A 24,809-nucleotide genomic window follows, 5' to 3' on the forward strand; every position below is an offset into this window, starting at 1 on the left:
TACTGGCGAGTTGGTATTTAGGGTTAGCTCTAACTCTGAAACTTCAGTCACCTTGCCTCCCAGCCTCTCTTAAAATGCTTCCACTACTGTGGACCCGAAGGCATTTCAGTTTTTGATGGAACTGAACTAGGGACATTATCCCAGGAAGTGTGCTTAAGGTGATAGAGGCAAGGTGCGTCCTTGGGATGTTTCATGAGCTAGGAGCTATCTGTGGCCAGAACATTAACTAATGACTTTCTGGAAGTTGTCACTGTCATGGAAAACAGCTGTGTTGTTACCAGAATTTCCCCAGTCTTATTTTTGTTACTCCAGTTGCTAAGCTCCTCTCAGAGAACTTTCCCCCCAAATGAGCTGCACTGGTAGCAGGGAGATGGTGGGGTTTGTGCTGTGAGTTGTCTGTCTGGTGTGGCTGCCAGAAATGTTGGCACCTTAACCTCTCTCCAAGATACAGCAGGGTGCCCACGTCAGGGAGGCAGTGAACCTGCTCTGCTCCACTCAAACCCAGCTGGGGCATAGGGTTCCCAGATGGTGTTTCACTTCAGGACCCAGCTGAAGAAAGGGCTGGAAGCAAAACAGAGGTATTGAGCGCCTATAAAACAATGGCTAAGGATGTATTAGGCAGGATGCTTTTGTTTGCAGGTGTCTGAAACCCATATCAACCTGCTAATAACCCAAAGAGGGAATATACTGGTTCTTTTAGCCAAGGGCTACATCATCCCAGAGGCTCAGGCCACGTCATCACTATTCTAGGTTTCCCGGTGTGTGGGCTGTGTCCACATGGCAGGGAACATGGCCACCTGCAAACCTAAGTTTACTTTCTCCTAGCCCAGCATCCCCATGGCTGACCACTTGTAAATCCAGACTCCCTGTGGAGTGAGGGAAGGGTTCCCTAATGGGATGGCATGCTGGGCAGAAACAAGAAAATCAGCAGCAGTTAGCACAGCTGTGGTACAGAGTGATGGAGAGAGTTCTGGGTAATTCAGGAGACCTAGAGACAGTCAACAAAGCTCTGAAATGTTACCATGTGTCTTCTGTGACTGCAAGGGGGGATGAAGACAAATGGATAGCATGAGTCAACTGTACTTCAATTAAAAAAAAAAAGGCAAGTAGATAGCAGCTACAAGTAGAGGGGTTTCTAAAAGGGCCTGCTCAGGTTGTGGTGGACCCCCCCCCTTCTCTGGGGTGTCATGAAGCTAGATGAGCACTGTGGGACAAGAAGGGTGGCGCATGACTGTGTCAGGAAAACCCTAAGGTCCATTGGCTCTTGAGATGGCAACATGCTCAACAAAATGAGCTAATGCTGAGTTCAGCTTGGGTCCCTGAGATGAGGGCCTCTGTGGACACAGCCGAATGAGCCCTGAAGCCCAGACTGGGTGTGGGGGTAGCCGTGACACAGCCCCACCATGACTAGCTGCTTGTGAGAGGTTCCTCTGGGTTCTTGGGGGAGGGGTGAGGAAGGAGGTAAGCGTCACTGGAGAAAATTGACCTCCCTATCCCTGCCTTGTTGCTCTAGGCTCCCCCATGTCCCTGTTCTAAAGGCCACAGACTGAAGGATCCAAACCCTCCCTTTGCCACCTCCACCACCACCACCATCTCCATCACCACCTCCTCCTCCTCCTCTTTCACCACCACCACCACCAGCACCACCAATCAGCCAATACTCAGCTTCCAGAATCAGTTGGTGGTGTTTGCTTCCCTCCATGTTGTGGGAGCTTTTTCTCCCTAAAGTGAGCATTTCTGTTGTGGTGCCCAGTGTTCAAACAAAGGTGGACTCTACTCTTTTAGAAGACACTCTGTATTAACGCTCTTTTCTCAAAAGAACTTGTCTGGCATTTTACTTGGTGCTGCAGAGTGGACAGGACTCCACCCCGATGAGGCATCTGTTTCCCCCTGGCGGGGTTTGGGTGCGTGTTGTTCATTATGGCTCTTGGTCTTCTCAGCAGTTTCAAGCAATAGGAGTGATGATAGCTACCTTCCTAACCAAGAATCCAAGTATCAAGAGAGGTCACTTCCACAGCGATAGGTCTGGAATTTAAACCCAGGGTCTGACTTTATTCCTGCCTTCTTTCTTCCATGCACCATGTGCTATGCCCACCCTAAAGTTGTACTCACTGAATTAATTGTGTTTCTGTCATCATGGTTCTGCTTTTCAGAACCGCATCCCCTGGCTGGGTCTGAAGAAGCAGATGTGGGGTTACTGTTGTTGACAACTTAGATTGCTTTCATGCATCTGTGAGGACAGCTGGGAGGGGGAGGGGGAGGGGTGAGTATCTGCGGCTGTTCAGGTGGTGCCCCCAGAGGCTGTCATTCCTGACTGACGGATGCGTCAGCCGGGGCTCTGGTCACTTGGCCTCTGGCCTCTTCCTGACTAAGCCTGAGATCAGGGCTCCTCTGTTCAGGGTCTCTTTCCAAAGTTAGCTTCTAGAGCCAAGTTTCTTAAGTTGTGTTCTGGAACACCACCTATTTTCAAGATCACCTGGGAGCTTGATTTTTTTTTTTTAAGTACAGATTTAGGGGGTTCTATCGAATTAGAACCTCTGGAAATGGTGCCCAGAATTCTGTCGTGTTTGCTTGTTTGTTTGTTTGTTCTTGTTTTTTAATCAAGCTCTGGAATAATTCTTGGGCACAAAAAAGTTTGAGATCTGTTGTTTTGGAGCAAAGATTATTAACCCTGGCCATGAACTAGAACTACCAGGGGAGTTTGTAAAATGAATATCAGTGCTTTCATCCAATCACTTAGACCCTGATCTAATTGGTAATACTCGGCAATTAAAAAAAAAAAAAAACAAACAGGGGCATCTGGGCGGCTCGGTTGGTTGAGTGTCTGGCTCTTGGTTTCAGATAGGTCATGATCTCATTAGTCGTGGGATCAAGCCCTGTCTGCTTGAGAGTCTCTCCCTCTCCCTCTGCCTCTCACTCCCATTCACGTGTGCTCTCTCTTGCTCTTTCTCCCTCAAATAAATGAATAAATAACTCTTAAAAAAAAAAACAAACAAACAATTAGGGGCACCTGGGTGGCTCAGTGGGTTAAAGCCTCTGCCTTCGGCTCAGGTCGTGATCTCAGGGTCCTGGGATCGAGCCCCGCATCGGGCTCTCTGCTCAGCAGGGAGCATGCTTCCTCCTTTCTCTGCCTGCCTCTCTGCCTACTTGTGATCTCTGTCTGTCAAATAAATAAATAAAATCTTAAAAAAAAAAACAAATAAATTCCTTAGGTGTTTCTAATGTATGGCCAGGATTGAGAAACATTGTTTCAAAGCAGTGGTTCTCAAAGTGTGGTCCCAGAACAACAGCATCAGCAATACCTGGGAATTTGTTAGAAATGCAAAATCTTGGGTCTCCCACCCCAGATCGGCTCAGTGAGAATCTCTCAATGTGGGGCCCAGCAAATCTATATACAGTTCGCCCTTGAACAGCGTGTGGGTTAGGGGTGCCAACTTCTTGCACAGTTGCAAATCCAAGTATAACTTGACCCCCCAGAACTTAACTCTTAATAGCCTACTGTTGACAGGAAGTTTTACTGGTAACTGAACAGTTAACACATATTTTGTACCATTATGTATATTACAGACTGTATGCTTGTAATAGAGTAAGCTGGAGAAAAGAAAATGATAAAATCATAGAGAAAAGAAAATTTCTAGGACTGTATTGCATTCGTTGAAAAAAATCCACGTATATATGGGCCCTCATGATTTAAACCCATGTTCTCAAGGGTCAGCTGTGTTAGCAAGCCCTCCAGGTGATTCTGAAGCGTGCTGAAGTTTGAGAAGCCCTTGTTGCAGTGGTGGTGGTGCCCAGTCTTAGCTGCGTATTGGTATCATCCGGGGGGCCTGTTAAGGATCTGGATGCTCGGGCTCCACCCCAAACTGATTTATACCCAAGTCTCTTGCAGTGCGACTTAGGCATAAGTTATTGTTTTTTTGTTTTTTTAAACCACCCAGGTGATGCCAGTGTTCAGCTGGAGTTGAGGTGCACTGTTTTAGTGGGTAGGGACGGTGTTCCCGCAAAGGAGCTGTAAACATTTGGGATCACTGGTTAGACATTACTTAGATGAACGTAAGTGTGGAGAGGAGGGTCTGGGGGACTGAAGGTGGAAAACATGGGGCAGGGATGAGACTAATGTCTAGTGCCTCCCTAGTGATTCGTTGTTTCACAGCATAAGGTGAAGGAGAGCAAAGGAAGAAGCAAAGTTTCCTCTTGCCTTCTGCAGGGGGAATTGGAGGGCAGTGGGCCCTGGCATTGGCCCTCTCACATGAACTAGTCTGCACAAAGATCCTTCAGGCAGAGCTTCTTGTCCTCTGTTTCATCTGTGAGGGAACAAAGTCTGGAAAGGTCAGCAGCCGGGAAGCGGCATAACCAGACTGAGACATGATCATTTGAATCACACAGCACACATCCTCCCCAAGGTTTCCCCCGGCCGGTTCCCCAAATTCTGGCTCCTTCAAGTGTCTTTTGATGTCTCACCTGTCACATTTTGTTATATTTGCCTTTTTGTTTGGAACAGATAAAAAATAATGAACCTTTGATCAACGTGCTTTACAAAGTGCTGAAGAAGTCAGCACGGGGCTGTCGGCCCAGGAGAAGCGTAAGATGATCTGATCTGTGTCTCCAAGCGGGGCCATTCCATTGCTTCTGGCTCAGTGCTGACCTCATCACTTGCTTAACCAGGGGCTCTCCTGACCGCCCCCAGGCTTCCTGCAAGTCATTTTGGTTTATTTTTTTCTCCTATTGAAGCTCCCTTCAGCATTTTGGCTGGTGCACCAGGCTGAGCCTCTCATCTGCGATGTTCTGTGACTCCATGTTTTGTGTTGCCTTGGGATTGTCGTGGGGTGGGGGGCTTGCCTGGCTTGCCACCAGCTTGTGTTGTGTTCCCATTCTCTCTCATCTGCCTCCATGGTGAGGACTGACCTCGACGGAGACCAGTGTGGTCTGTGTAGTCAAGCGTGAGTTCCTTGGGAAGGAATAGCAGTTTCTGGTCACCATGGAGGAGCTGGGGTATCCTGAGATGCCACCATGCCCCTGGGATTAGGGTGGCTTTTCTTCAGGGCAGGGCATTGGTATTTGAAAACAGTCTAAAGCAGGACTAGAACAAGACGGTTCTCCCCTGCCCACTCCCCAACCTCCCGTCCCAGACGGTTCCCTTTGACTGATGCAGAAGTAGCACCTGAAATATGGCCAGCTTTTATAGCTTTCCAAGGGAGGCTGCAGGTTGGGAAGCAGATGCTATGTGCAGTCATCCCGAGCCCTGAGAAAACGTGTGTTGGGATGTGATGGAGCGTGAGGTAAAATGCCTGGGTGGCCTTCAGTTCTTTTCTGGTGCACAGACTCTTTCAAAGGGATAAATGCCCACTGACTTCCACTTTCTGGTGACAGAGATGCTGGAGACCCATAGTTGACATTTTAAATGGATCTAAGCATTGCTATCACAAAGCATAGTTTTAAAAGGAAAATTAGACGTAATAAACTACTTGTGGATACTTGTAGTAGCCTTGATTCTCTGGAACAAAGCTAAATTCAGAAGTTTCAAGGGCCTCTGAGCTGTGTAAACACTTCCCTGAAGCTCATGCTCTAAAACATGCCCTTTATTCCAGCTCCCTCTATTTTGTTACATTCACAGGTTCATTAAGCAAACATTTCCCAAATATCCTCAATATGCTGGACTTTAAGGATACAGAGAAGATATGAAAAATGTGTCCCAGTTCCCACAATCACCCCTAATCAGGTCACTGTTCACTGAGGGGAGACAGAGCATATCATCTGACGTGCTAAGGCCCATAGACTGGAAGACACGAGCTGTGGGAGGACCTCCCCTGAAGCCACCAGAACCACTGGAGGGAGGGAGTTCCAGAAAAGCAGCAAGTGTCACCTCTGTTGACTCTCCCGTCCTAATAGACTCAGCCATTTAAATTCCTAACTTTCAGCACCTTAAATGCAGCCCTTAAAAGGGGACAAGAGAGAGTTACTTAGAAAAGAAGGCGTACTAATATTCTGAGAGGGAAAAGATGTGTCAATCTACAGCGGAAATGAAAGCACAGAAATTTAAGAGCATTTAATCAAGGGCCAAATAGTCCCAAAACACTGACTTCTAAGAAATTCCATATTACTGATTTTTATAATGACTCTGATTCATCCCCGAAAGGTTGAATTTATATTCAGTTCCTTGGAGGCAGCGTAGGACTGACTTTTAGAAACCTTTCCGTCAAAAAGTTTAAAAGGTTCAGCTTTCTCAAAACGCCCTTTTTGTGTAGAACACGTCATTCCTTTCTTGGCGGTGTTGGGTAGATGAGGCTCTGCTCAATTAGATTCTCTGCTTTGCTATTTCGGTATCAAAAAGATAGTATCTGTTAAAAGCTCTAGTGAAATAAAGGAAAGAGTTTTGCTAGGAGGAAAAAAATCTCCACAGCCTATCTCAATTGGAAAATGATTTATTCCTAGGAAGTGAGCCAAGGGTCAGCCCCTGGAGAGTAGGCAGACTCATTGTCTTCTGCTTTGATGAGGGACTGTGACACAGAGTGACCTCCTTACTTTCACCTGCTGGGCTCCCCTGAGTTTAAAGGCCAAGTTCTGCCTGGAGGTCAGCTGTTCCTGGTTCATCAGAGTTAATGCCACCCCTCCCCCCTCCTCCACTACTCTTCCTGCCTTTCCCAGCCCTATGTCCTTGAAGCCAGTGGTTTGTTTGTGGATTGTGGCAATAGTCCATGTGTCCTTGACTCTGTGTGTAGATGTATGTACACATACATAATATGCCAGTCTGAAGAGCAGAATTTGGCTGGAGCTCTACTTTTTCCAGGAATTCTACTGACCCACATGTGTTTGCCTTTGACCTACCTCCAATGCAATAAGCATTTGCCCAGTGCTTTCCAGCATACCAGGCTTTATGTTCAGGCTGACTTTACCAAGATATAAAAGACAATGGTCCCTGCCTTCTGCTCTGTGACCACAGGGAACATGGGAATGGATTGGGGCTGTATCTGCAGCTAGACTCTGTCCTCAGCTCAAGGCATGGAGAGGGCATCATCCCTTGACCTTGAACTTGGCATTTGCTGATGATGAGAGGAAGGAGGAGTGCAGGACAGCTGGGGACATGATTGGCTTGAGTTGTGAGGGGAATGTTTGCTAATATATTTCTGCTTCTTATTCACACAACTTACTGGACCTCTCAGATGGAGTAGGGAGAAAGTGAGGGCCATCTCTCCAGCAACTGTCTGTCCATCCACACTGGAACCCCTGGCCTAGTATACACACCATCTGTCTCATGGAAGAGATAGGTTCTACCCTCTGTTTCCGTGGTCACATCCGTAAAATGGAATTCAGCAAGATGGCTTTCTGTGCATGGGACACCTTCGACCTGGCTCTCTCTGACCATGGCTTGGCCGTGGGGGTGCATCTGTGGAAAAGTCTCCCAGCCCCATCCCACACAGCTTTTGGCAAGAAGGAAATTAGGGGAAGTGAAAACATGGGCTGAAGAGTTGGGTTTAGCTTTGTAGGGGTCAGTGGGAGATGCCAGCGTGGTGCCCACATGGGGTCAAGGGAAGGATGGACAATGTTGTGAATGCCCACTGACCCATAAGTTTAGATGATTTTTGTCTCCTGATTTTGGTTTCCATTCTTGAGAGGACAGGGTAACTTGTGACGTATACAAATATGACCTGCCTCAGTTATTTAGGGATCAGTTGAAAATCCCAACCAGGAGTTACCTAGGTTCCTTCATCCCTTGACCTGATTTTCTTCCCAAATGGTATGGGGTGAGAAAGACTGACCTTGCTCATAGGGGAGGTTAGCAGCTCAGAGGCTTCCTTAAACTAAGGCTTGGAGATGCCCCGGGGACTCGCAGGTTCCTCTGGTCCACCTCACTACCCTGGGCTGGGGGCCATAGACTTCTGTAACTTGGGTTGACCCCAGGTTCGGTAGCAAAACTCTATCTTTTAAATTTTCCAAGATTCATACTGAACTCATTTTGGACAAATTTTAGCTTCCACAGTCAATGATACTATAACTTGAATGTCTTCTTTTTCTTTAAATTTGAGAAATTTACAAGTGCTTCTTGGATCACAAAAAGGTTTTGGTTTTTCCCTAAAATGAAGTAGGCATAAAAATCAAGTCTCGCCTGAGTTTTTACCCGTTTCATGCCATGACCCTACCACCAAGACTTCCACACTTGTCCATCGTGGGGCTAGCTCTCCTTCTCGAGATCTGATCCTGAACCTTGTGGTTAATCTCCTTTAAATTGTTCACCTCCCAGATGACGGGCCGGGACCTTGTCAAGGATCGGAGTCTGAAGCCGGTGAAGATCGCGGAGAGTGACATTGACGTGAGTGAGCAGGGCAACAGTCTGAACCTCTGGCTGCCTGTTGCCCCCAGACCCGAGGCGGGCAGCTTCAGGCAGGGCTTGGATGGTTCCGTAGCCAAAGGCTTTCTGATCACACTTCAAGGTCGTGCCCTTTTTTCATCATCCCAGGCTCTCTCCAACCTGTTCTTGCTCACAGGTCAAACTGAGCATCTTCTGTGAACAAGACAGGATCCTCCAGGACTTGGAAGACAAGATCCGAGCCCTCAAGGAGAACAAAGTATGCATCAGTTTTGCGTAACCTTGGGCTGAGTGGAGGGGGTTTTGTCATGCTGTCTTTCCTCAGATATAGATTGGACTCGTATGTCACAGGTACTCATTTATCCAGAATGGGTGTTAGTTTATTCAGAACAATATGTTTGCTTCCAGGGGCATTTCTGCCTAAACCTTAGTCAGGAAAGAGGAAGAAAAGAGGAGGAAATCTCAGGGGGAGACTTAAGCCTGTTTATTCCAAATGCGACCTCCTCTTTTTCCACTTTAATTCTGCTCTGGCCTTCTTCTCCTTGGAGGCCTCGTGAGGTCAGCCTGGGAGAGGAGGGCTCTGCTGGCTTATGTGTGCTGAGCCCAAGTGCCTGAACTCCATGGAAGAGGGCTGCCTTGGAAAAAGTGGCCACACTTGTAACAGGACAGAGGCTGTCATTTCCTAAAGCTCCTTTCCTCCTAGGATCTGGGCTATGGAGAAAGCAAGTCTGGATGGGAGGGGAGGAAGAGGTCAGGGGCTGCCCATGTTTGGCTTCTTGGATACTTATTATGATTTTTTTTTCCTTTTTGAACTTTAATAAGGTATTATACTTGTGATGCCAGAGGTTCATAACATGCCCTTTTCCCCAAGAAAAGAGAATTTTCCATCTACTCTTTGATGTATCCTCATAATTTATCCGTAAAGAGTGGATGACCTTATGCCCACTTCATAAATGAGAAAACTGAGGCAGAGAGCTGTTAGGTGGTTCATCCCAGGAGCGGGCAGAGTTAAAGCTAGAATCAGAGCCCCCAGCTGGACTGTGGGCCCTTCAGTCTCAGTCAGATCCAGCAGGTTTGCTTAGTTCCTGGCATGAGATGGGGAGGCCTCCAGGGGCTGTCCTGCTCTCCTCTTGCTCTTTGGCCCTTGCCTACTGTAGGACCAGCTGGAGTCTGTGCTGGAGGTTTTGCACAGACAGATGGAGCAGTACCGAGACCAGCCCCAGCACCTGGAGAAGATTGCTCACCAGCAGAGGTTGCTGCAGGAGGACCTTGTCCACATCCGGGCGGAGATCTCCAGAGAGTCCACTGTGTGTAGAGGGTGTGAGGGCGGCAGACACTCTCCTGCCCCCATCCCCCAGCCCCAAGACGGGCTGGGCCAGGGGCTGGGCAGGGGGCTGGGCAAGTGGCTGCTTCTCCTGTCTCACAAGCTGTAGTTGAGTAGTTGGTGGCCAGGGACAAGAGTCTTGGAGTAGCAGAACTTCTCCAGGCTGCCTCCTGATAGTAGCTCAACTTGCCTGGGGGTGACATGTCTATCTCTGCTGGTACCTCAGGATGCTTTCCATCAGTGACTGCTGTATGGCTACAGTGACACCCAAGGGACCAGATTTCCCTGATCTGTGTGCAGTTAATTCCAAAGCATCAGAATTTCTACTTTATTTGTCCATCTGATGTGGTGCAGGCCCTTTCTGCCGGGGCTGGGGACCAAAGCATCTCCAGTGATGGGAGAGGGGACAGTTCGACAGTTCCAGTAGCCAGGGTCAGAGCAGGAATGAGAAGACGAGCCCTGTCTCTCTCCTGCCAGGCCTGCCTGAGACCCGCTGGGCTGCCCTTTCCCCGTCCGTCTTCCCCTGGCTGGGTCAGCAGTGGTCAAGAGCGCAGGTGCTCATGGGGCCGTCTGGGTGACGGGGGATAACTAAGACTCAGGAGCATTTTCTTGGCCAACAGGAGATGGACAATGCCTGGAATGAGTACCTGAAGTTAGAGAGTGATGTGCAGCAGCTGAAGCAGACCCTGCAGGAACAACACAGAAGGGCCTTTTTTTTCCAGGTGACCCAAGGGCTCTTCATCCCTTCTGAGCTCCGTCCCTTCTGAGGGACTTCACCTGTAGAGCTGTGGGACTGTGGGGCTGTGGGGATTAGGTGTGTGGCCTGGGAAGAGCCTGCTGCACCTCCACCCACCATTAGGAGCTGATTCCATGGTCCTATGGAAAACACTCTTGCCTGTGGCTCAGGGCTGGCCTGCTAGGTCCCCCAGAAGTTGTCCGTCTCCTGCTGCTGTTTTTTTCCCCCCCATGATTTCCCTGTATCCAAGCTAACATTTTCCTATTCTTATTTGGTACCCTAGCACTTGGCATAGTGGCCTGAAAACACTAGGTGAATATTGTTGACAATGTCTTTCAAATGATTATTTCTAATTACTAGTTCCTTAAACTGTTCCATCCCATTAAACTTATCTTCTTGGATCTTCTTTAATTAATTTTAGCAGTGATTTTTTTTTTAGCTTTTTATTTCTTATGTTTCTGTAACTATAAAAATAACACGTGAATCCATCTCTCTGTAAAGGCCAAACAGTAAGAAGCAAAAGCAAAAAATGAAATGAAAGCTCCTTTGCCTCCCTTCCTTTCCCATCACCTTCCCTGTATGTGATCCGTGCCGTCACTGTGTGGCATTGCCTTCCATACCATTTTTTGTCTGTTTTCAAACATATGCCCATTCATAGGATAGTATAATGTATCTGGCAGTGGGAGTTGGGTTTACTTAAAGAGGGATCATACTTACACATTGTTCGGTAATTTGCTTTTTTGTCATAACTTCACGTTATGCAAATCTTTCCAGGAGAGATACCCAAGTTTATGTTGCCTGATATTTAAATGTAAACATAAATTAATTGAAAGTAACTAAAATTAGAGATACAATGCTCAGTCACACTAGAATCATTTCCAGTGCTCAGTAGCCACCTGTGTCTGGTGGCTGCTGTATTGAACAGCACAGATAATAAGATTTCCATAATCTCAGCTGTGTAAAGTAAAAGAAATCAGTTCTTAGCTGCTGCGTAGTATTTCATAGTCTTAATATGCCATATTTAGCTATTCTTTTCTGATGGGCATTTAAGTTATTTGCAGTATTTTGCTTTTATAAATGGTACCACAGTGAGCGTCTGTCTAGCTGTCCTTTTAAGCTCATTTATAAGCTTTCATCTAAGATGGGCTCCGAGGGTGGACTTGCTAGACTGAAATGAGTGCACATCTTAAATATTGGTGGATGCTGGCCAGTCACCCTCTAAGAGGTTGCACTCATTTGCCTTCCCACCCGCAGTGAATGAGGGTGCTGAACCTTTATCCACATCTTCTCCAGCACTTGACGGTATCAGTCTTTTTAGTTTTTGCCAGTCCGCTGGCTGAAAAAGGACATCTAGTTTTAATTTGCATTTATTTAATTACTGTTAGGTTAAACATCTTTTTATATGGTCATTGGCCATTTGTGTTTCTACCATGCCTCATTTCATGGTGATTTAACGTACTGCAGTCCCAGAATCCCTTTTTCTGCTCTGAAAAACAAATGGGTAAAATATACAAGTCTTGTCACAGACTCCCCGAAGAACTTAACCGTGTAAGTAAGTTACAAAGAGATAGGCTAGTTTGAAGCCTAGCTCCTGCAACTTGACTTCCACCTAGCCTGGTGGCATTGCTCGTGCTTTCCCTGAGTACCATTTTGTGATCTGGGAAGCTCACAAAGCCCTTCTTTGAACAGGCTTTGTGCTAACTTCTTTGGTGTAATTCTAGGCCAGGCAAGCTGTTAGAGTCCTGAATAAGTCATGAAGAGTGGAGATATGCGTGCAGCCCCACATACACATTCTCAGGCAGGGGCCTTGGAAACGTGCCCCCTTTAGCCAGGTTTGGCTGTGAGAAAATCCACAGGCTTTTCAGTAAAGGTGAGTGGCTTTATTTATAAAGATCCTCATGACTACCTGCACCGGCAAGCCAGAGGATAAAAGAACATTGAGGTAACTGTGAGAGGCAGTGATAGATGAGGCTGCCTGTGCGTGTCCCTGCTTCTGGACAGTAAGTGCAGGCGTCTGCTGAATGCAGTCCATAGGAGCCTTTCTGCCCAGCATGGTGTGAGGGTCCAGGGATGAAGCACCACCCCCTGTGCCCCAAAAGCTTCCTTCACCTTGTCCTTCAGTTCTGAAATTCCATCGTCCTTGGAGAACCTTAGAGGCTCTCTGGCTTTTGCTTGTCTTTGCTCTTCTCTTACATGTGGGGGTGACAAAAGGGCTAAATAGGGGCAGGACTGCAAACTGACAGTTAAAAGTATGCCAGGTAGACCGCTGGAGGAGAGGGGAGAGAGTTGATTTTATTCCGACGCTCCTCCTTTACCTGTTCCCAGCACCCTGCTTGGGGACTTCCGCTCTTGAGATAATCCTGTTAGCTTACACACACACACACTCTCTCTCTCTCTCTCTCACACACACACTCTGGGTTTGATACCATGTCTGTTTTAGGACACTTGTGCTTTGGGGTGGAGCTGAGCATCAAGCCCGTTCCTTATTTATCAGCCCTCAGGATGTGCGTTGGTGTTGGAAGGGTGGAGAGAGTATGAGAATGTGAGCTCCCTTAGGAGGGAGGCTTCGGACATCTGTTGTCACAGCTGTTGATCAGGGAGTTTTATGTGATTGGGCCTTTTTTCACTCATCATCTATGTGCTGAGAACCTGTGAAGATACACCAAGAGCATATAGTCTACTTGCTGAATCAGACAAGTCACTAAGTATCACACATAGGCAGGAATTTTTCCACTGGAGGGTGGCTAGGTGCCTTGAGAGGAGATGGGGTGTGAAGCCTTTGTTTTTAAATCTGTGGGGAGTGATCAAAGCTACATTCTCCCATGACAATTTAAAAATTAAAAAAATTTTTTTTGATGTTTAAATAACTCTATTAAACAGTGCCCACAAATTAATATCCAAAATATGTAAAGGAATGGGACGCCTGTGTGGCTCAGTTGGTCAAGCAGCTGCCTTCAGCTCAGGTCATGATCCCAGTGTCCTGGGATCGAGTCCCACATCGGGCTCCTTGCTCGGCAGGGAGCCTGCTTCTCCCTCTGCCTCCGTCTGTCAGTGCTCACTCTCTCTCTCTCTCTCTGACAAATAAATAAATAAAATCTTTAAGAAAAAAAAAAAAAAGAAAAGAGACAAAATATGTAAAGGACTTATACAAGTCAACACCAAAAAAACCCCCCCAAGACCCCAGAGAACAAAAAACATTTAAAAATGGGCAGAGGACCCTAATAGACATTTTGCCAAAGACATACAGATGGCCAACAGACACATGAAAAGATGGTCAACATCATTTATCATTAGGGCAATGCAAATCAAAACCACAATGCGGGGGCACCTGGGTGGCTCAGTGGGTTAAGTCTCTGCCTTCGGCAGAGGTCATGATCTCAGGGTCCTGGGATGGAGCCCTGACTTAGGCACTCTGCTCAGCAGGGAGCCTGCTTCCCCCTCTCTCTGCCAGCCTCTCCACCTACTTGTGATCTCTCTCTCTCTCTCTCTGTCAAATAAATAAAATCTTGGGGGAAAAAAAAACACAATGAGATTACCTTACACCTGTTGGAATGGCTAAAATAAAAAAGACAAGAAATAAATGTTGGTGAAGATGTGGAGAAGGAGGACCCTCGTGTACTGTTTGGCGGGCGTGTAAATTGGTGCAGCCACTCTGGAAAACAGCATGGAGGATCCTCAAAAAATTAGAAATACCATATGATCCAACCATTCCTATACTGGGTATCTAGGCAAAGGAAATGAAAATACTAATTTGAAAAGACACATGCATCCCTATGTGTATTGAAGCATATTTACAATAGCCAAGAAATGGAAGCAACCTAAGTGTCCGCTGATAGACACATTTCTATGAGAAGATGTGTTATACACACACACAGTGGGATGTTAGGCAGTTATAAAAAAGATGAGCTCATGCCATTGGCAAGAACATGGATGGAGGGTATTATGCTAAATGAAAGAAGTCAGACTGAGAAAGACAAATACCATATTATTTCAGTCACGTGGAATCTAAAACACAAAAGACTAAACAAAAAAAGAATCAGACCCCTAAGCACAAAGAACAAACAGATGGTTGCCACAGGGAAGGGGGTTGGAGGAGATGCACAAAACAGGTGAAGAGGAGTGGGAAGTACAGGCTTCTAGTTATAGAATGAGTAAATTGTGGGAATAAAAGCCACAGCACAGGGAATATAATAGTAATTGTGATAGCACTGTGTCATGACGTATAGTAGCTACACTTGTGGTGAGCATAGTGTAAGGGTTAGAGAAGTTGAATCACTATGTTGTACACCTGAAACTAATGTAACATTGTGTGTCGACTATACTCAGTAAAATGCCCAGAGTCCCTTAATCATGATTAAACCTGCTCACCGCTTCCTAGGACCTGTCCCCATCTGATTTTGTTTGTGACTTGTGAGAGTGTGCATAAGTTTTATCACATAATTTACATGCCATAAGATTCACCCTTTTAAAATCTACAATTCAGTGGTTTTTAGAATATTCAGAGGTGGGCAACTATTGCCACAATCAATTTTATAACATTTTCATTATCCCCGAAAAGAAACCCTCTCTCTATTAACAGTCCCTCCTTGTCCACACCCCCAACTGCCCAGCCTTGCTCTAGCCAACCATATTCTACTTTGTGTCTCTTTGGATTTACCTCTTCTGGACATTTTGTGTAAGTGAAATCATAAAATGTGGCCTCTGTGTCTAGTTTCTTTCACGCGGCATAAACATTTTCAGGGTTGATCCATGTTGTTACACGTATCAGTACTTCATTTCTTTTTCTTGCCAAGTATTCATTGCCCATTGTGCTTTTAAATGAACTTCAAATCCCAGGATTCAGCTTTGTCTTTTCAAAGATGCTCTTTATATTCTAGGGACGGTGTAACCTCTAGTCTTTGCCTTCTCTTCCCTTCTGCTGTGGTTGCCTAAAACAGTCAATTTTTTTTTTTAATCACGGTAAAATATGCATAACATAAAGCTTCTTACCTTAGCCATTTTTAATGTACAGGTGAGTAGTGTTAAGTACGTTAAGACAGTGCAGCCAATTTGCAGAACTTTCTTCATCTTGCAAAACTGGAGCTCTGTACCCATTAAGCAATACTCCTCATTCCCCTCTCCACCCCAGCCTCTGCTAACCACTCTTCTGTCTCTGACTTTGATTGCTGTAGATACTTTGGAAGTGTGCAGTATTTAAGGCATCTATTTTTAAATTAGGGGGAACTAGGCAAGGTGAATCACCGAAACCTCCTCTGAACTTCTCCCCTGGATCTTGGGTGTCTTCCATATGTGTGTTTCCCTGTGAAGCTCTGAGGCAGGCTTGGCTCTAGCCCTGGTGGAGTTTCCAAAGGGGATGCTGCCTCCCAGGGTGAGGGGCTGTGTCTGAAATGACAGCATAAGTCCTAATGAGAAACTTCTGGTGAGGTGCTAAGAAGGAAGTGAACCACCACCTTGTCTTTCTCAGGAGAAATCGCAAATACAGAAGGATCTCTGGAGGATTGAAGATGTCATTGCAGGCCTGAGTGCAAATAAAGAGAACTTTAGAATCCTGGTGGAATCGGTCAAAAATCCAGGTGAGTGGGCCATCTTCCTGGGGGGTGGGGGGTTGGAGGCCAATGCCCACATATATGGGCTGTCGCTTGGGGAGGTCAGGTCTTTATGGCAAAGTCACTCCCCTTGTTCTCCAAGAGGGTCTTTGTTCCATCCCATCCTTTGTTTCCCTCCATGCTCCTTAGAGAGAAAAACGGTGCCTTTGTTTCCTCACCCGCCTGTGCCTTCACTCTCGACTTCTGAGAGCAAGCCGCCCCCACAGCTCAGCCCTCCTACCAGCCCCGTGCGGACCCCTCTGGAGGTCCGACTCTTCCCCCAGCTGCAAACCTATGTGCCGTACCGACCTCATCCACCCCAGCTAAGGAAAGTGACGTCCCCTCTTCAGTCACCAACCAAGACGAAGCCCAAAGTTGTAAGTATCAATGACCAGGAGCTGAGCGCCATTGTTTTCTCTCTGGGAGATGATTGTCTCTCTCTGTCCTTAGGTCAGCTTCTGTTGGAAGAGAAGCTTTTGGGGAAACCCGGGGAGATGGAATCAGTCAGAGTCCCGAGCTATCTACAGTTAAAGAGTGGTGGAGCCGACCATCTTGCTCCAAGAACTGGAAGGGCCCTGAGAGAGGATCTAGCCCAGTCTTCCCATTTTACATTTGGGAAAACTGAGGCCCAGCAAGAGGAAATGACTGTGCTAAGTAGGATGGGATTGTGATATATACCACACAGAGGCAGGTGGCTGCCCCACGCGAACTCCATGCAAACCTGTGGTTACACAAGCTCCTGGGTGAGGGACTCCTCTCAGCAAAAGAGCATCTTTGTCTTCCCTGGCAGCTGAGCACTCTGCTGAGTTGTAGGATACAGCTGAGTTGTAGGATACAGTTGATCTTCACAGTCCACAGACAGGAAGGTCTCTGTCCCATCCCACACACGAGAGAACTGAGGCCCAAAGGTGTTAGCATTTGCTGAGAGTCTCCACATCTCCTATTTTTGCCGTCTGCCATCTAAGTGGACATTCGGCCCAGCTCCCCAGATCAGGTTTGTGGCCCATGTGGTTGCCTGAGCCAGCACCTTGGCTTGCCTGGCAGAGAGAAGGGCAAGCTTTTGACAGAGTCTGGGAGCACAGGAAACTTTAAGAAAATAGAAGATATGGTCAGGAACTATGATGGCTCATGTCTGCAGTGCCAGGCTGGGCTTGGCTGGAGAATACAAGGGATCTGGTCCAAGTGACAGGGAAGCCATAGTAAGGGGGACCTTGGGATAGGGACCTCCAGGTTTTGCTAACAAAGGCTTAGAGGAGCTTTGCCTGGGTATGGGGTATGCCTAGGACCTCTGAGAAGGTTGGTGTGCAGTGCTGGCTAAAACACACAAGTCCCCATCTCTTGGCCCTCACTGTCCACCTGCTTCCAGCCATCATCCAGGGCCCAGAGCTAGAAGACACGTGCTGAACTGAGTCATTGTGAATTTCTTCACGTTGATATCTCCTTCCCAATTTTATATCTAAGAGGCAGTGGGGTACCAGCCACAAAACAGGAGGTGGGGAATAGCAAAACACAGCAGGAATGGCTAGGGAAGACAGCTCCTGACTTAAGGCAAGATGCCTGCTAGCGGGATGAGGAGCAGAGGGAAAAGGTGGTAGCCTGGGAGCTGGACTGCCTGGGTTGCGGCTCTTGTTCTTCACTGGGTCCTTGGGCAAGGGCTTCCTCAGTTTCCCCTTGTGCACCATAAGCAGCTTGGAATAGATGGTCACAGAGGCTCTTCATAGTTGAGTCCTCTGTGCCCCACAGGCAGGGATTTTTCAAGTTGGCTTGTCTTCTTTCCCTTTGTTCACCAGGTTTACTGTTTGTTACTGTTGTTTGTTTCATGTTTCTATTTGTGAAACAGTAATATCCTGAGATTGACATAAAACATGAGTATATAATTTAACAGATAATAAAGAGACCACCTGTTTATACCAACACCTAAACCAAGAAAATAGAACTTTGTCAGGAACTAGAGACCTCAGGCCCATCAGTCCTTTTCTGCCAGAAGTTAACCATTATCACTATCTTGACTTTTTGACTTTTTGGATAATTTCCTTCCTTTTTTTTTTTTTAGTTTTGCTACCTGTGTCTAAACTTGAGTTTTGCCCACATGCGGTGCTGTATTCTTCTGTATCTTGCATTTGTCTTCAGCATTATTTTTGGGAGACTTATCCACATTGTTACATGTAGCTATAGTTCTTCCATTTTTGCTTGGCTTATTTTCTTGATTTTAAGGTCACTTACTTTTCTATTAGATAATATTCTTCAAGGGCACAAAATCAAAAGATACAAAAAAGTATATAACAAAATGTCTCCTCCTGCCCTCCATCTCCAGACATTCTTTTCCCTTCAATCAAAGCAGTTTTTGTGTTTGTGTCAATGTTTTGTGTTTATCTTTCTGGGGAGCTTTTTAGAGATTGGTGATTCCAAGACATTGTCAGGGTTGGAAGCCGCTGATGCTCAGAGAGCATGTGGGTATCTGGGACAGGAGGCTTAACTTTCACACAATAGTGAACTGTGTCACTTTACCAGAATGCTGATAAACCTTCCTAGAGCAAGCTTCAGCACCCTTTCCTGACCTTTCCAGAATCCTGAAAAACAAAGAAAAATTAAACTAAGGAAGGGGGGTGGTTAGGAAGGATGGTCCCTGATTCCAGGAGTGGGTGTTTGTGGCAGTCAGGGGCCAGACTGTTGGTCTGTGTAGAAGCCACAGCCCTCAGAGAACATTTATTAGGGGGCGGGGGTGAGTTTCAAGGAAAATAGTTATATTCATCACCACCCAGCGAGTGGGCTGCCAGGAAGGCAGTGAGTCACCCGTTGCTGACTGCTTATTCAGTCCCCGAGTCAGGAAGGAGGAAATAGTTTGTAACCACGCACATTTCTGATAGAAAGGGCATGGACAGGGGATGTACACTGTCCTTGCTCAGATCACAACCTGTTGAAGGATCCAGAGACCATGCAGGGACAGTGAGCCAGCTCAGTCTGAGAACTCTGGAGTGGGAGTAGGTGTTTGCTCTCCAGGTGGTGGTGGTGGCGGGTTGCTGTCATCGACATGCAGATAAGCACAGAGTTGCCAGCCTAGAGCCCCCTCTCCACCTTGGTACGCTTCGTGGAAGTAGAGTAAGACCACAGACCCAGGAGACCAGATTTTGTATAGGTAACGCTTTGAAAAAATGGAAAACGAGTGAATTGAAGGGAAGAATAGTATTAGAGCAGAGGCACCCCCCTTCTCCGCAGCTCATCTTGGGGAAGTGTTGGCATCCCTGGGCTGTAGCGGTCCTACTCTGTAGGCCTGAGGTGGCCCACTCCAGTCTGGTGGGCCACCACCTCAGTGATGCCACATCCTCCCTCCAGCTCCCTCTCACTGGCACTGATTCTGGTTCTTTCTCTGAGCAGGAAGACGAGGCACCTCCCAGGCCTCCACTCCCTGAGCTCTACAGTCCAGAGGACCAGCCCCCAGCAGTGCCACCTCTGCCAAAGGAGGCCACTATCATCCGGCACACGTCAGTGCGGGGTCTGAAACGGCAGTCGGATGAGAGAAAGCGAGACCGGGAGCAGGGGCAGTGTGTGAATGGGGACTCAAGGGTGAGCAGGGGGCACCTCTGGGGCTGCCCCGCTGTGTGTGAGGGGAGGGGAGGGGAGGTGGCATGACACTGGGCAGGTACGACAGCCTCAGACTCTGCCCACAGGTGGAGCTCCGGTCATACGTTAGTGAGCCTGAGCTGGCGACTTTCAGTGGGGACATGGCCCAGCCCTCCCTGGGACTAGTGGGCCCTGACAGCAGGTACCAGACACTGCCAGGCAGAGGTAAGGCAAACCTGTCCGTGGAGGCTTTCTGGGAAACCCCGCTACTACCATACCACTGGTCCCCAGTCGCTCGCCCGGTACCTTGCACCCTTCTGCTTGCAGCTGGGGGCCTCAGCAGCTGTCACGGAGACTCTGGGCTGCAGGGAGGGCCTGTCCTTCCTTCCTCTGGCCCCCATCCTGATTCTCTTCCTCTTTTATCACATCTGCCCCTCGAAATAATGATAATAACAGTTACTTTAAAGCCCAGCACTGTTTCAAGCTCTCTATATTCACCTAGTTAATATTTATAATAATTCTAGGAAGGGAGTGCTATTATTATAATTTCCACTGTAGAGATAAGAGAACTAAGACTCAGAGTAATTAACTAACTTGCCAAATGGCCAACAGGTGATGGAGTGAGAATACAGTCCCAGTGTTCTGACTCCGGAGCCTCTGACCCTGCAGGCTGGGATGTTGGGTGACTGCCATCAGTTTGGCCGTTCTCAGGCCTTCCGGGGGTGGGGGGGGGGGGTTGGCTGTCCTGTATCACTCAAAGACTCCATGAGTCCCTTCTATAAACAAACACACTTTCCTTCTCCTTGTCCTCCCCTATCCCTTCCAGATGGGGATGGGAGCAGACTTAGGCCCTTAGACTTACCCATACCCTCTTGGTCCCCACAGCCAGACCCTCTTCTCAGAAATCCCCTTAAAGGGAAGTCTCCTGACCTTGTTGCACCTGGGGCTCCTGGAATCTCTGCACAGGCTGACCATACTCCTGCATCTGTTTCTCCCCTGATCCTCCTGTCTGCTCCCTAAGGTGGACGGTCAGTGCTTTCCCCACTGGCCAGGTGCAGAAGCAGAAGGAGCCACAGCTGTGGTTCTGGCACCTGCAGGGTTAGAGGCCTAGGCACGCTATGGCCTGAGCTGGTCCCTGGAGGGTGTAGGCTCTGGATTTTGCTGAAGGGGGCCACAGCAACCCTTGGCACTGTGCCCAGGGACACTTCCCTTAATTCATTATGGCATAGGTATATATCAATGGCAGTATTAGTGGCATTTGGGGCAGGACAGTTCTTTGTTGCTCAGGATTCTCTTTGCATTTCAGGGCATTTATTGTTCTTTCCCCTATGTGCCAGATGCTAGTGGTGTCCTCAGTGGGTGTGATGCCCATTTCCAGATGTCAGGAACCACCCCTGATAAGAATTGGTGTTAGCAGAGAAAGCACAGGCAGTGGCATCAGCCAGCGAGGGTGAGATGATTTCTCTAAGCCATAGGACTGACCCAGGTGTGGGAAGCACAAAGTCAGTGATATTCCTACCATGTGACTTTGGACAAGTTCCTTGACCTCTCTGAGCCTTAGACTATACATCTCTGCAATGGTCAGGTAATGCTTACATGGTAAGACCAGTGGAACGAAATCTATATAAAACACCAAGCACAGTGTCTGCCTGTTCCGTAGTTAAGTGCTTAATAAATACTTGGTGCTGCTGCTTTCCCTTCATTCATTTATTCATTCAGTCATTCGGTCAGTCGGTCAGGCAGGCATCATTAAATTTGCAGGCTAGTTGGTTAGATGTGTTGGCACTGTGGTCAGTGCGGTAACTAATGCATGTACTGAAGGATATAGAGGACAGTAAATTCTGCCTGGGGCATTTGAGAAGGCTTCACACAGGCAGGGCATCTAGGTTGGGTCATGCAGGATGCATAGAAGTGCACCAGGAAGAAAGGAAGAGGAAGGGCATTCCTTCCTCTTCATCCTTTCTACCTGCCAAGCAGCCCAGGTCTTCTGCATGTGAAGGAAGACTAGGGTGGTCTGTAGATCTCCAGGGACGCTGTACCCCACTGGGGACAAAGAGCACCCCTGGGCTGGCCCCGCCTCCTCTACCAGGCCCTGCTCTTCTAGGTCTTGGAGAGGAAGAGGAATGGGTTGTTGGCTAGGTCCTCATGGTCCCCTCTCAGGAGTGGGAGGTGATTTGGGAGGGGCTGGTGGCCTGTCCACCCCATCATAAATACACTTGCACTTCTCTTTCCTCATTAAGGGCTCTCAGGGTCCACGTCAAGGCTCCAGCAGTCATCCACCATTGCTCCCTACGTCACGCTCCGGAGGGGTCTAAATGCCGAAAGCAGCAAGGTGACCTTCCCTGTGAGTGGCCTTGGGAGGCAAGGGCTATGAGGTGGATGGTGACTGGCAATCCTGGGAGCCCCAGGGATGGCCTTTGAGGTGACCTCAGCCCCTCCTGAGCTCAGGGTCCCTGTCACCATGTGCTCAGTGGTATCTTTCCCACTGCCCACCTAGAAGGGCATCATCTGGCTCTCTTTGTTTCTTGAGGACCACCCCTTACCTTTCTCTCCAGCCTTTTAGGCTCACAGGAGGGTACCCAGAAAGTCTGTACCCTGAGTTCTGGCCCCATCACATGCTACATGTGTGTCCAGCTGGACAGGCCTGGGCCTCAGTGTCTGCATCTGCAGAATGGGGTCCTCTCCAGAGAGCCTGAGTATGCTTAGAGGAGCGTGTGTGTGTGTGTGTGTGTGTGTGTGTGTGTGATAGAGCGTGTGACAGAGAAAGAAAGAAAGGACAGGAATGATGGCTGCCCTCTGAGGTCCAGCCCAGCTGCCCTGTCTCTCACCCTCCTGCTCCTCAGAGACCCAAGAGTGCCTTGGAGCGCCTGTACTCAGGGGATCACCAGCGGGGCCAGATGAGCGCGGAGGAGCAGCTGGAGCGCATGAAGCGGCACCAGAAGGCCCTGGTCCGGGAGCGCAAGAGGACGCTGAGCCAAGGAGAGAGGACGGGTCTGCCCTCGTCCCGCTACCTCAGCCAGCCTCTCCCTGGAGACCGCGGCTCAGTATGTTAGGAGGGTCCAGGCAGGTGGGGCTGGGATGGGGAGCAGAGCTTCCCCGAGTTCCCCAAACACAACGAATATCACACCCTGGAGAGAGTAGGCCTTCGACCGAGATGGTTCAGAGAACACCCCATAGGCTGTGTGTCCACAACCTGGGTCGCAGCTGTGACCTGGTCAGAGGGTGATCCGGACTCAGAGAAGGAGTGAGGATGTCATAGCAGGAGCCTAGGAGCCAGAGCAAGTGTCCCAAGTTTGTTCTCCAAGCTGAACTCGAGAGAGGGCTTTGTAACCCTCGGAGTCTCAGCTGGATCAAGGACTTGGGGATAGAGAGTTCAGGAATGGAGGAGGAAGATGGTGATATGATTGGTGAGGAGGAATGCAAGCCAGCTAGCCTCCCAGACCTCTCGGCGATGCCCTGCGAAGGAGCTGAGCACAGGGTTGGGCTCCACAGCCCTGATGGCTGGCGGTCTCCCCCAGCTTCTGGTGCTGGCAGGCCTCATGGTACCCCTCAGAGAGTGGGGGGGGTACCTGTGCTGCCCCCTGGTGTGCTTCCTGGCGCTGCACCCTGCCCACAGTCCCCCTTTGTCCCTTTGGGAAACATTCCATCAGACTATTCCCTGTTTCCCTAGCCCTGTAGCCAGACTGCTGTTTCCCTAATTCATTGCACAAGCTCTTTTGCTTTTAGTGTTACCGCTCATTGCCTCTCTAATCCTGCCTGATTGTGTTTACAGAAGCTTCTAATTTGCATTAAACATTCTCTAACTGGCCTGTGCTCTTTGTTACCGGGCTTGTAATAGAAGCTCTCGTCTCCATAGCCTGACTAGCACTCCCATGTGTGACTCACCTTTCTGCTGTGCCCTTGATGCAGGCCTACTGACTTGAAATTCACTTAACCCAGAAGCCGCCCCACAGGGCTGAGCCAGCCTGCTGCCTGAGGGCCGTGAGCATGGGCAGAGGTCTGGGCATTACGAGTTGATCAAAGTCCATGCCTTACACCTGGACGGTAGACACACGCTTCAGAGACTGCACGTTTCAATAAATACTACCAATCTAAAGTGGTTCAATTTTAATTCCTCCAGTCCTATCGCACAGTTTCTTATGGAAAACCTTTTGTGTTTCTCGTATTTAGTAATTTGAATGGATGCCAAGATATATTATGTTCTGTATTCAGAGGGGCTCTCTGCAGCTGTTAGCACAGACACCAAAGGGGTAAGACCCAGCACACTCGTATCCTGAAAAGCTACAAAGCCAGTAACTTTTAAACTTTATAAGCAAATGTCATTTGGGGTAACACTGACCTTTTACAACCTGATGTCTCAAATGTAGAAGGATTATCTAAAAATCGTAACTTGAGTATCTTGTAATTTTTCTCTTAAAAAAGACTTGTGTAAGTCTCTGCATCAACGCCAATAAACGTGTTGCTTAATGACAATGGATTGGCGTGGTTCTTCCCCAGGATACATCACAGAGTCTAGTGAACTTTTCCTGTTTGTGGAAACAATCAGGCTGGGTTTCAATGAGGACTTGTCTATTTGGGGCACTTGTGAGCGTGTAAGAAAATGTGCATTTTCTTTGTGAATCATTAAATTAATTTTTCATCCTTAAAACTTCAAATGCCTAATCCTTTCATGCTGTAATTGGAAATCATCACCTAAGAGCAATCCCACTGGCTTGGAGTCAGTATTGAGAGCTTGTGCATGAATGGGTGAAATGTGCCAATATGGCCATGGGGTTGGGGCTTTGGGGGTACATGAGGGGGCACCAAAGACAATCATCACTTGGGGCTCTGTGAGATATATGGGGTGGGACGGAGGAGGTCTGCTGGGATGGAGAAGCATCTGCTTGGTTTCTGCTCAAGAAAAGAGAGTCTTTGAGGCTGTTCCCCCCTCTCAACAACCTGCTCAGTGTCAGAGGCCTGTGAGGACGTAGGCCATAGATGATTTGAAAGGCCCCCACAGAGTTGCAGAGTTGCATTTGGATCTTAAAATGGCCAGTTTAGTTTTTCCCTCTGTGAAGGGATGCTTGTACTAAGTAACTTAGTTACTTAGTACCTAAGTACCTAACTTAATACCTACTTAGTACCTAACTTAGTACCTAACTAAGTTACTTCGTACCTAGCTGGTACTAAGGAAGAACCTGGGAAATGTTGTGTTTGATTTAGCATTTCAATTGTATGTAGTTTCATGGTTTTTCTAACTTAAAGTGTCTGCCCCCAAATAGATGCCTGGGTAAGCAGCAGTTTAGCTGCCTCCCTAGG

General features: G+C 48.0%; 1 protein-coding gene across 2 annotated transcripts in view; it reads left to right on the top strand.

Annotated features, from left to right (window-relative positions):
• The window catches only part of PLEKHA7 (pleckstrin homology domain containing A7), a 214,173-nt gene that overhangs the window by 180,692 nt on the left and 8,672 nt on the right, over window positions 1-24,809 (top strand). For both annotated transcript variants that reach the window (XM_080815472.1, XM_080815473.1), the window contains exons 14-23: window positions 8,240-8,308; window positions 8,484-8,564; window positions 9,463-9,612; window positions 10,250-10,351; window positions 15,830-15,938; window positions 16,101-16,327; window positions 19,326-19,514; window positions 19,619-19,736; window positions 21,752-21,855; window positions 22,355-22,555. In XM_080815472.1, the coding sequence (XP_080671598.1) occupies window positions 8,240-8,308; window positions 8,484-8,564; window positions 9,463-9,612; window positions 10,250-10,351; window positions 15,830-15,938; window positions 16,101-16,327; window positions 19,326-19,514; window positions 19,619-19,736; window positions 21,752-21,855; window positions 22,355-22,555 (1,350 nt within the window). The remainder of the gene's footprint in view (window positions 1-8,239; window positions 8,309-8,483; window positions 8,565-9,462; window positions 9,613-10,249; window positions 10,352-15,829; window positions 15,939-16,100; window positions 16,328-19,325; window positions 19,515-19,618; window positions 19,737-21,751; window positions 21,856-22,354; window positions 22,556-24,809) is intronic.

The sequence above is a fragment of the Martes martes genome (genome assembly GCF_963455335.1).
Source record: "Martes martes genome assembly, chromosome: 10".
NCBI lineage: Eukaryota > Metazoa > Chordata > Mammalia > Carnivora > Mustelidae > Martes > Martes martes.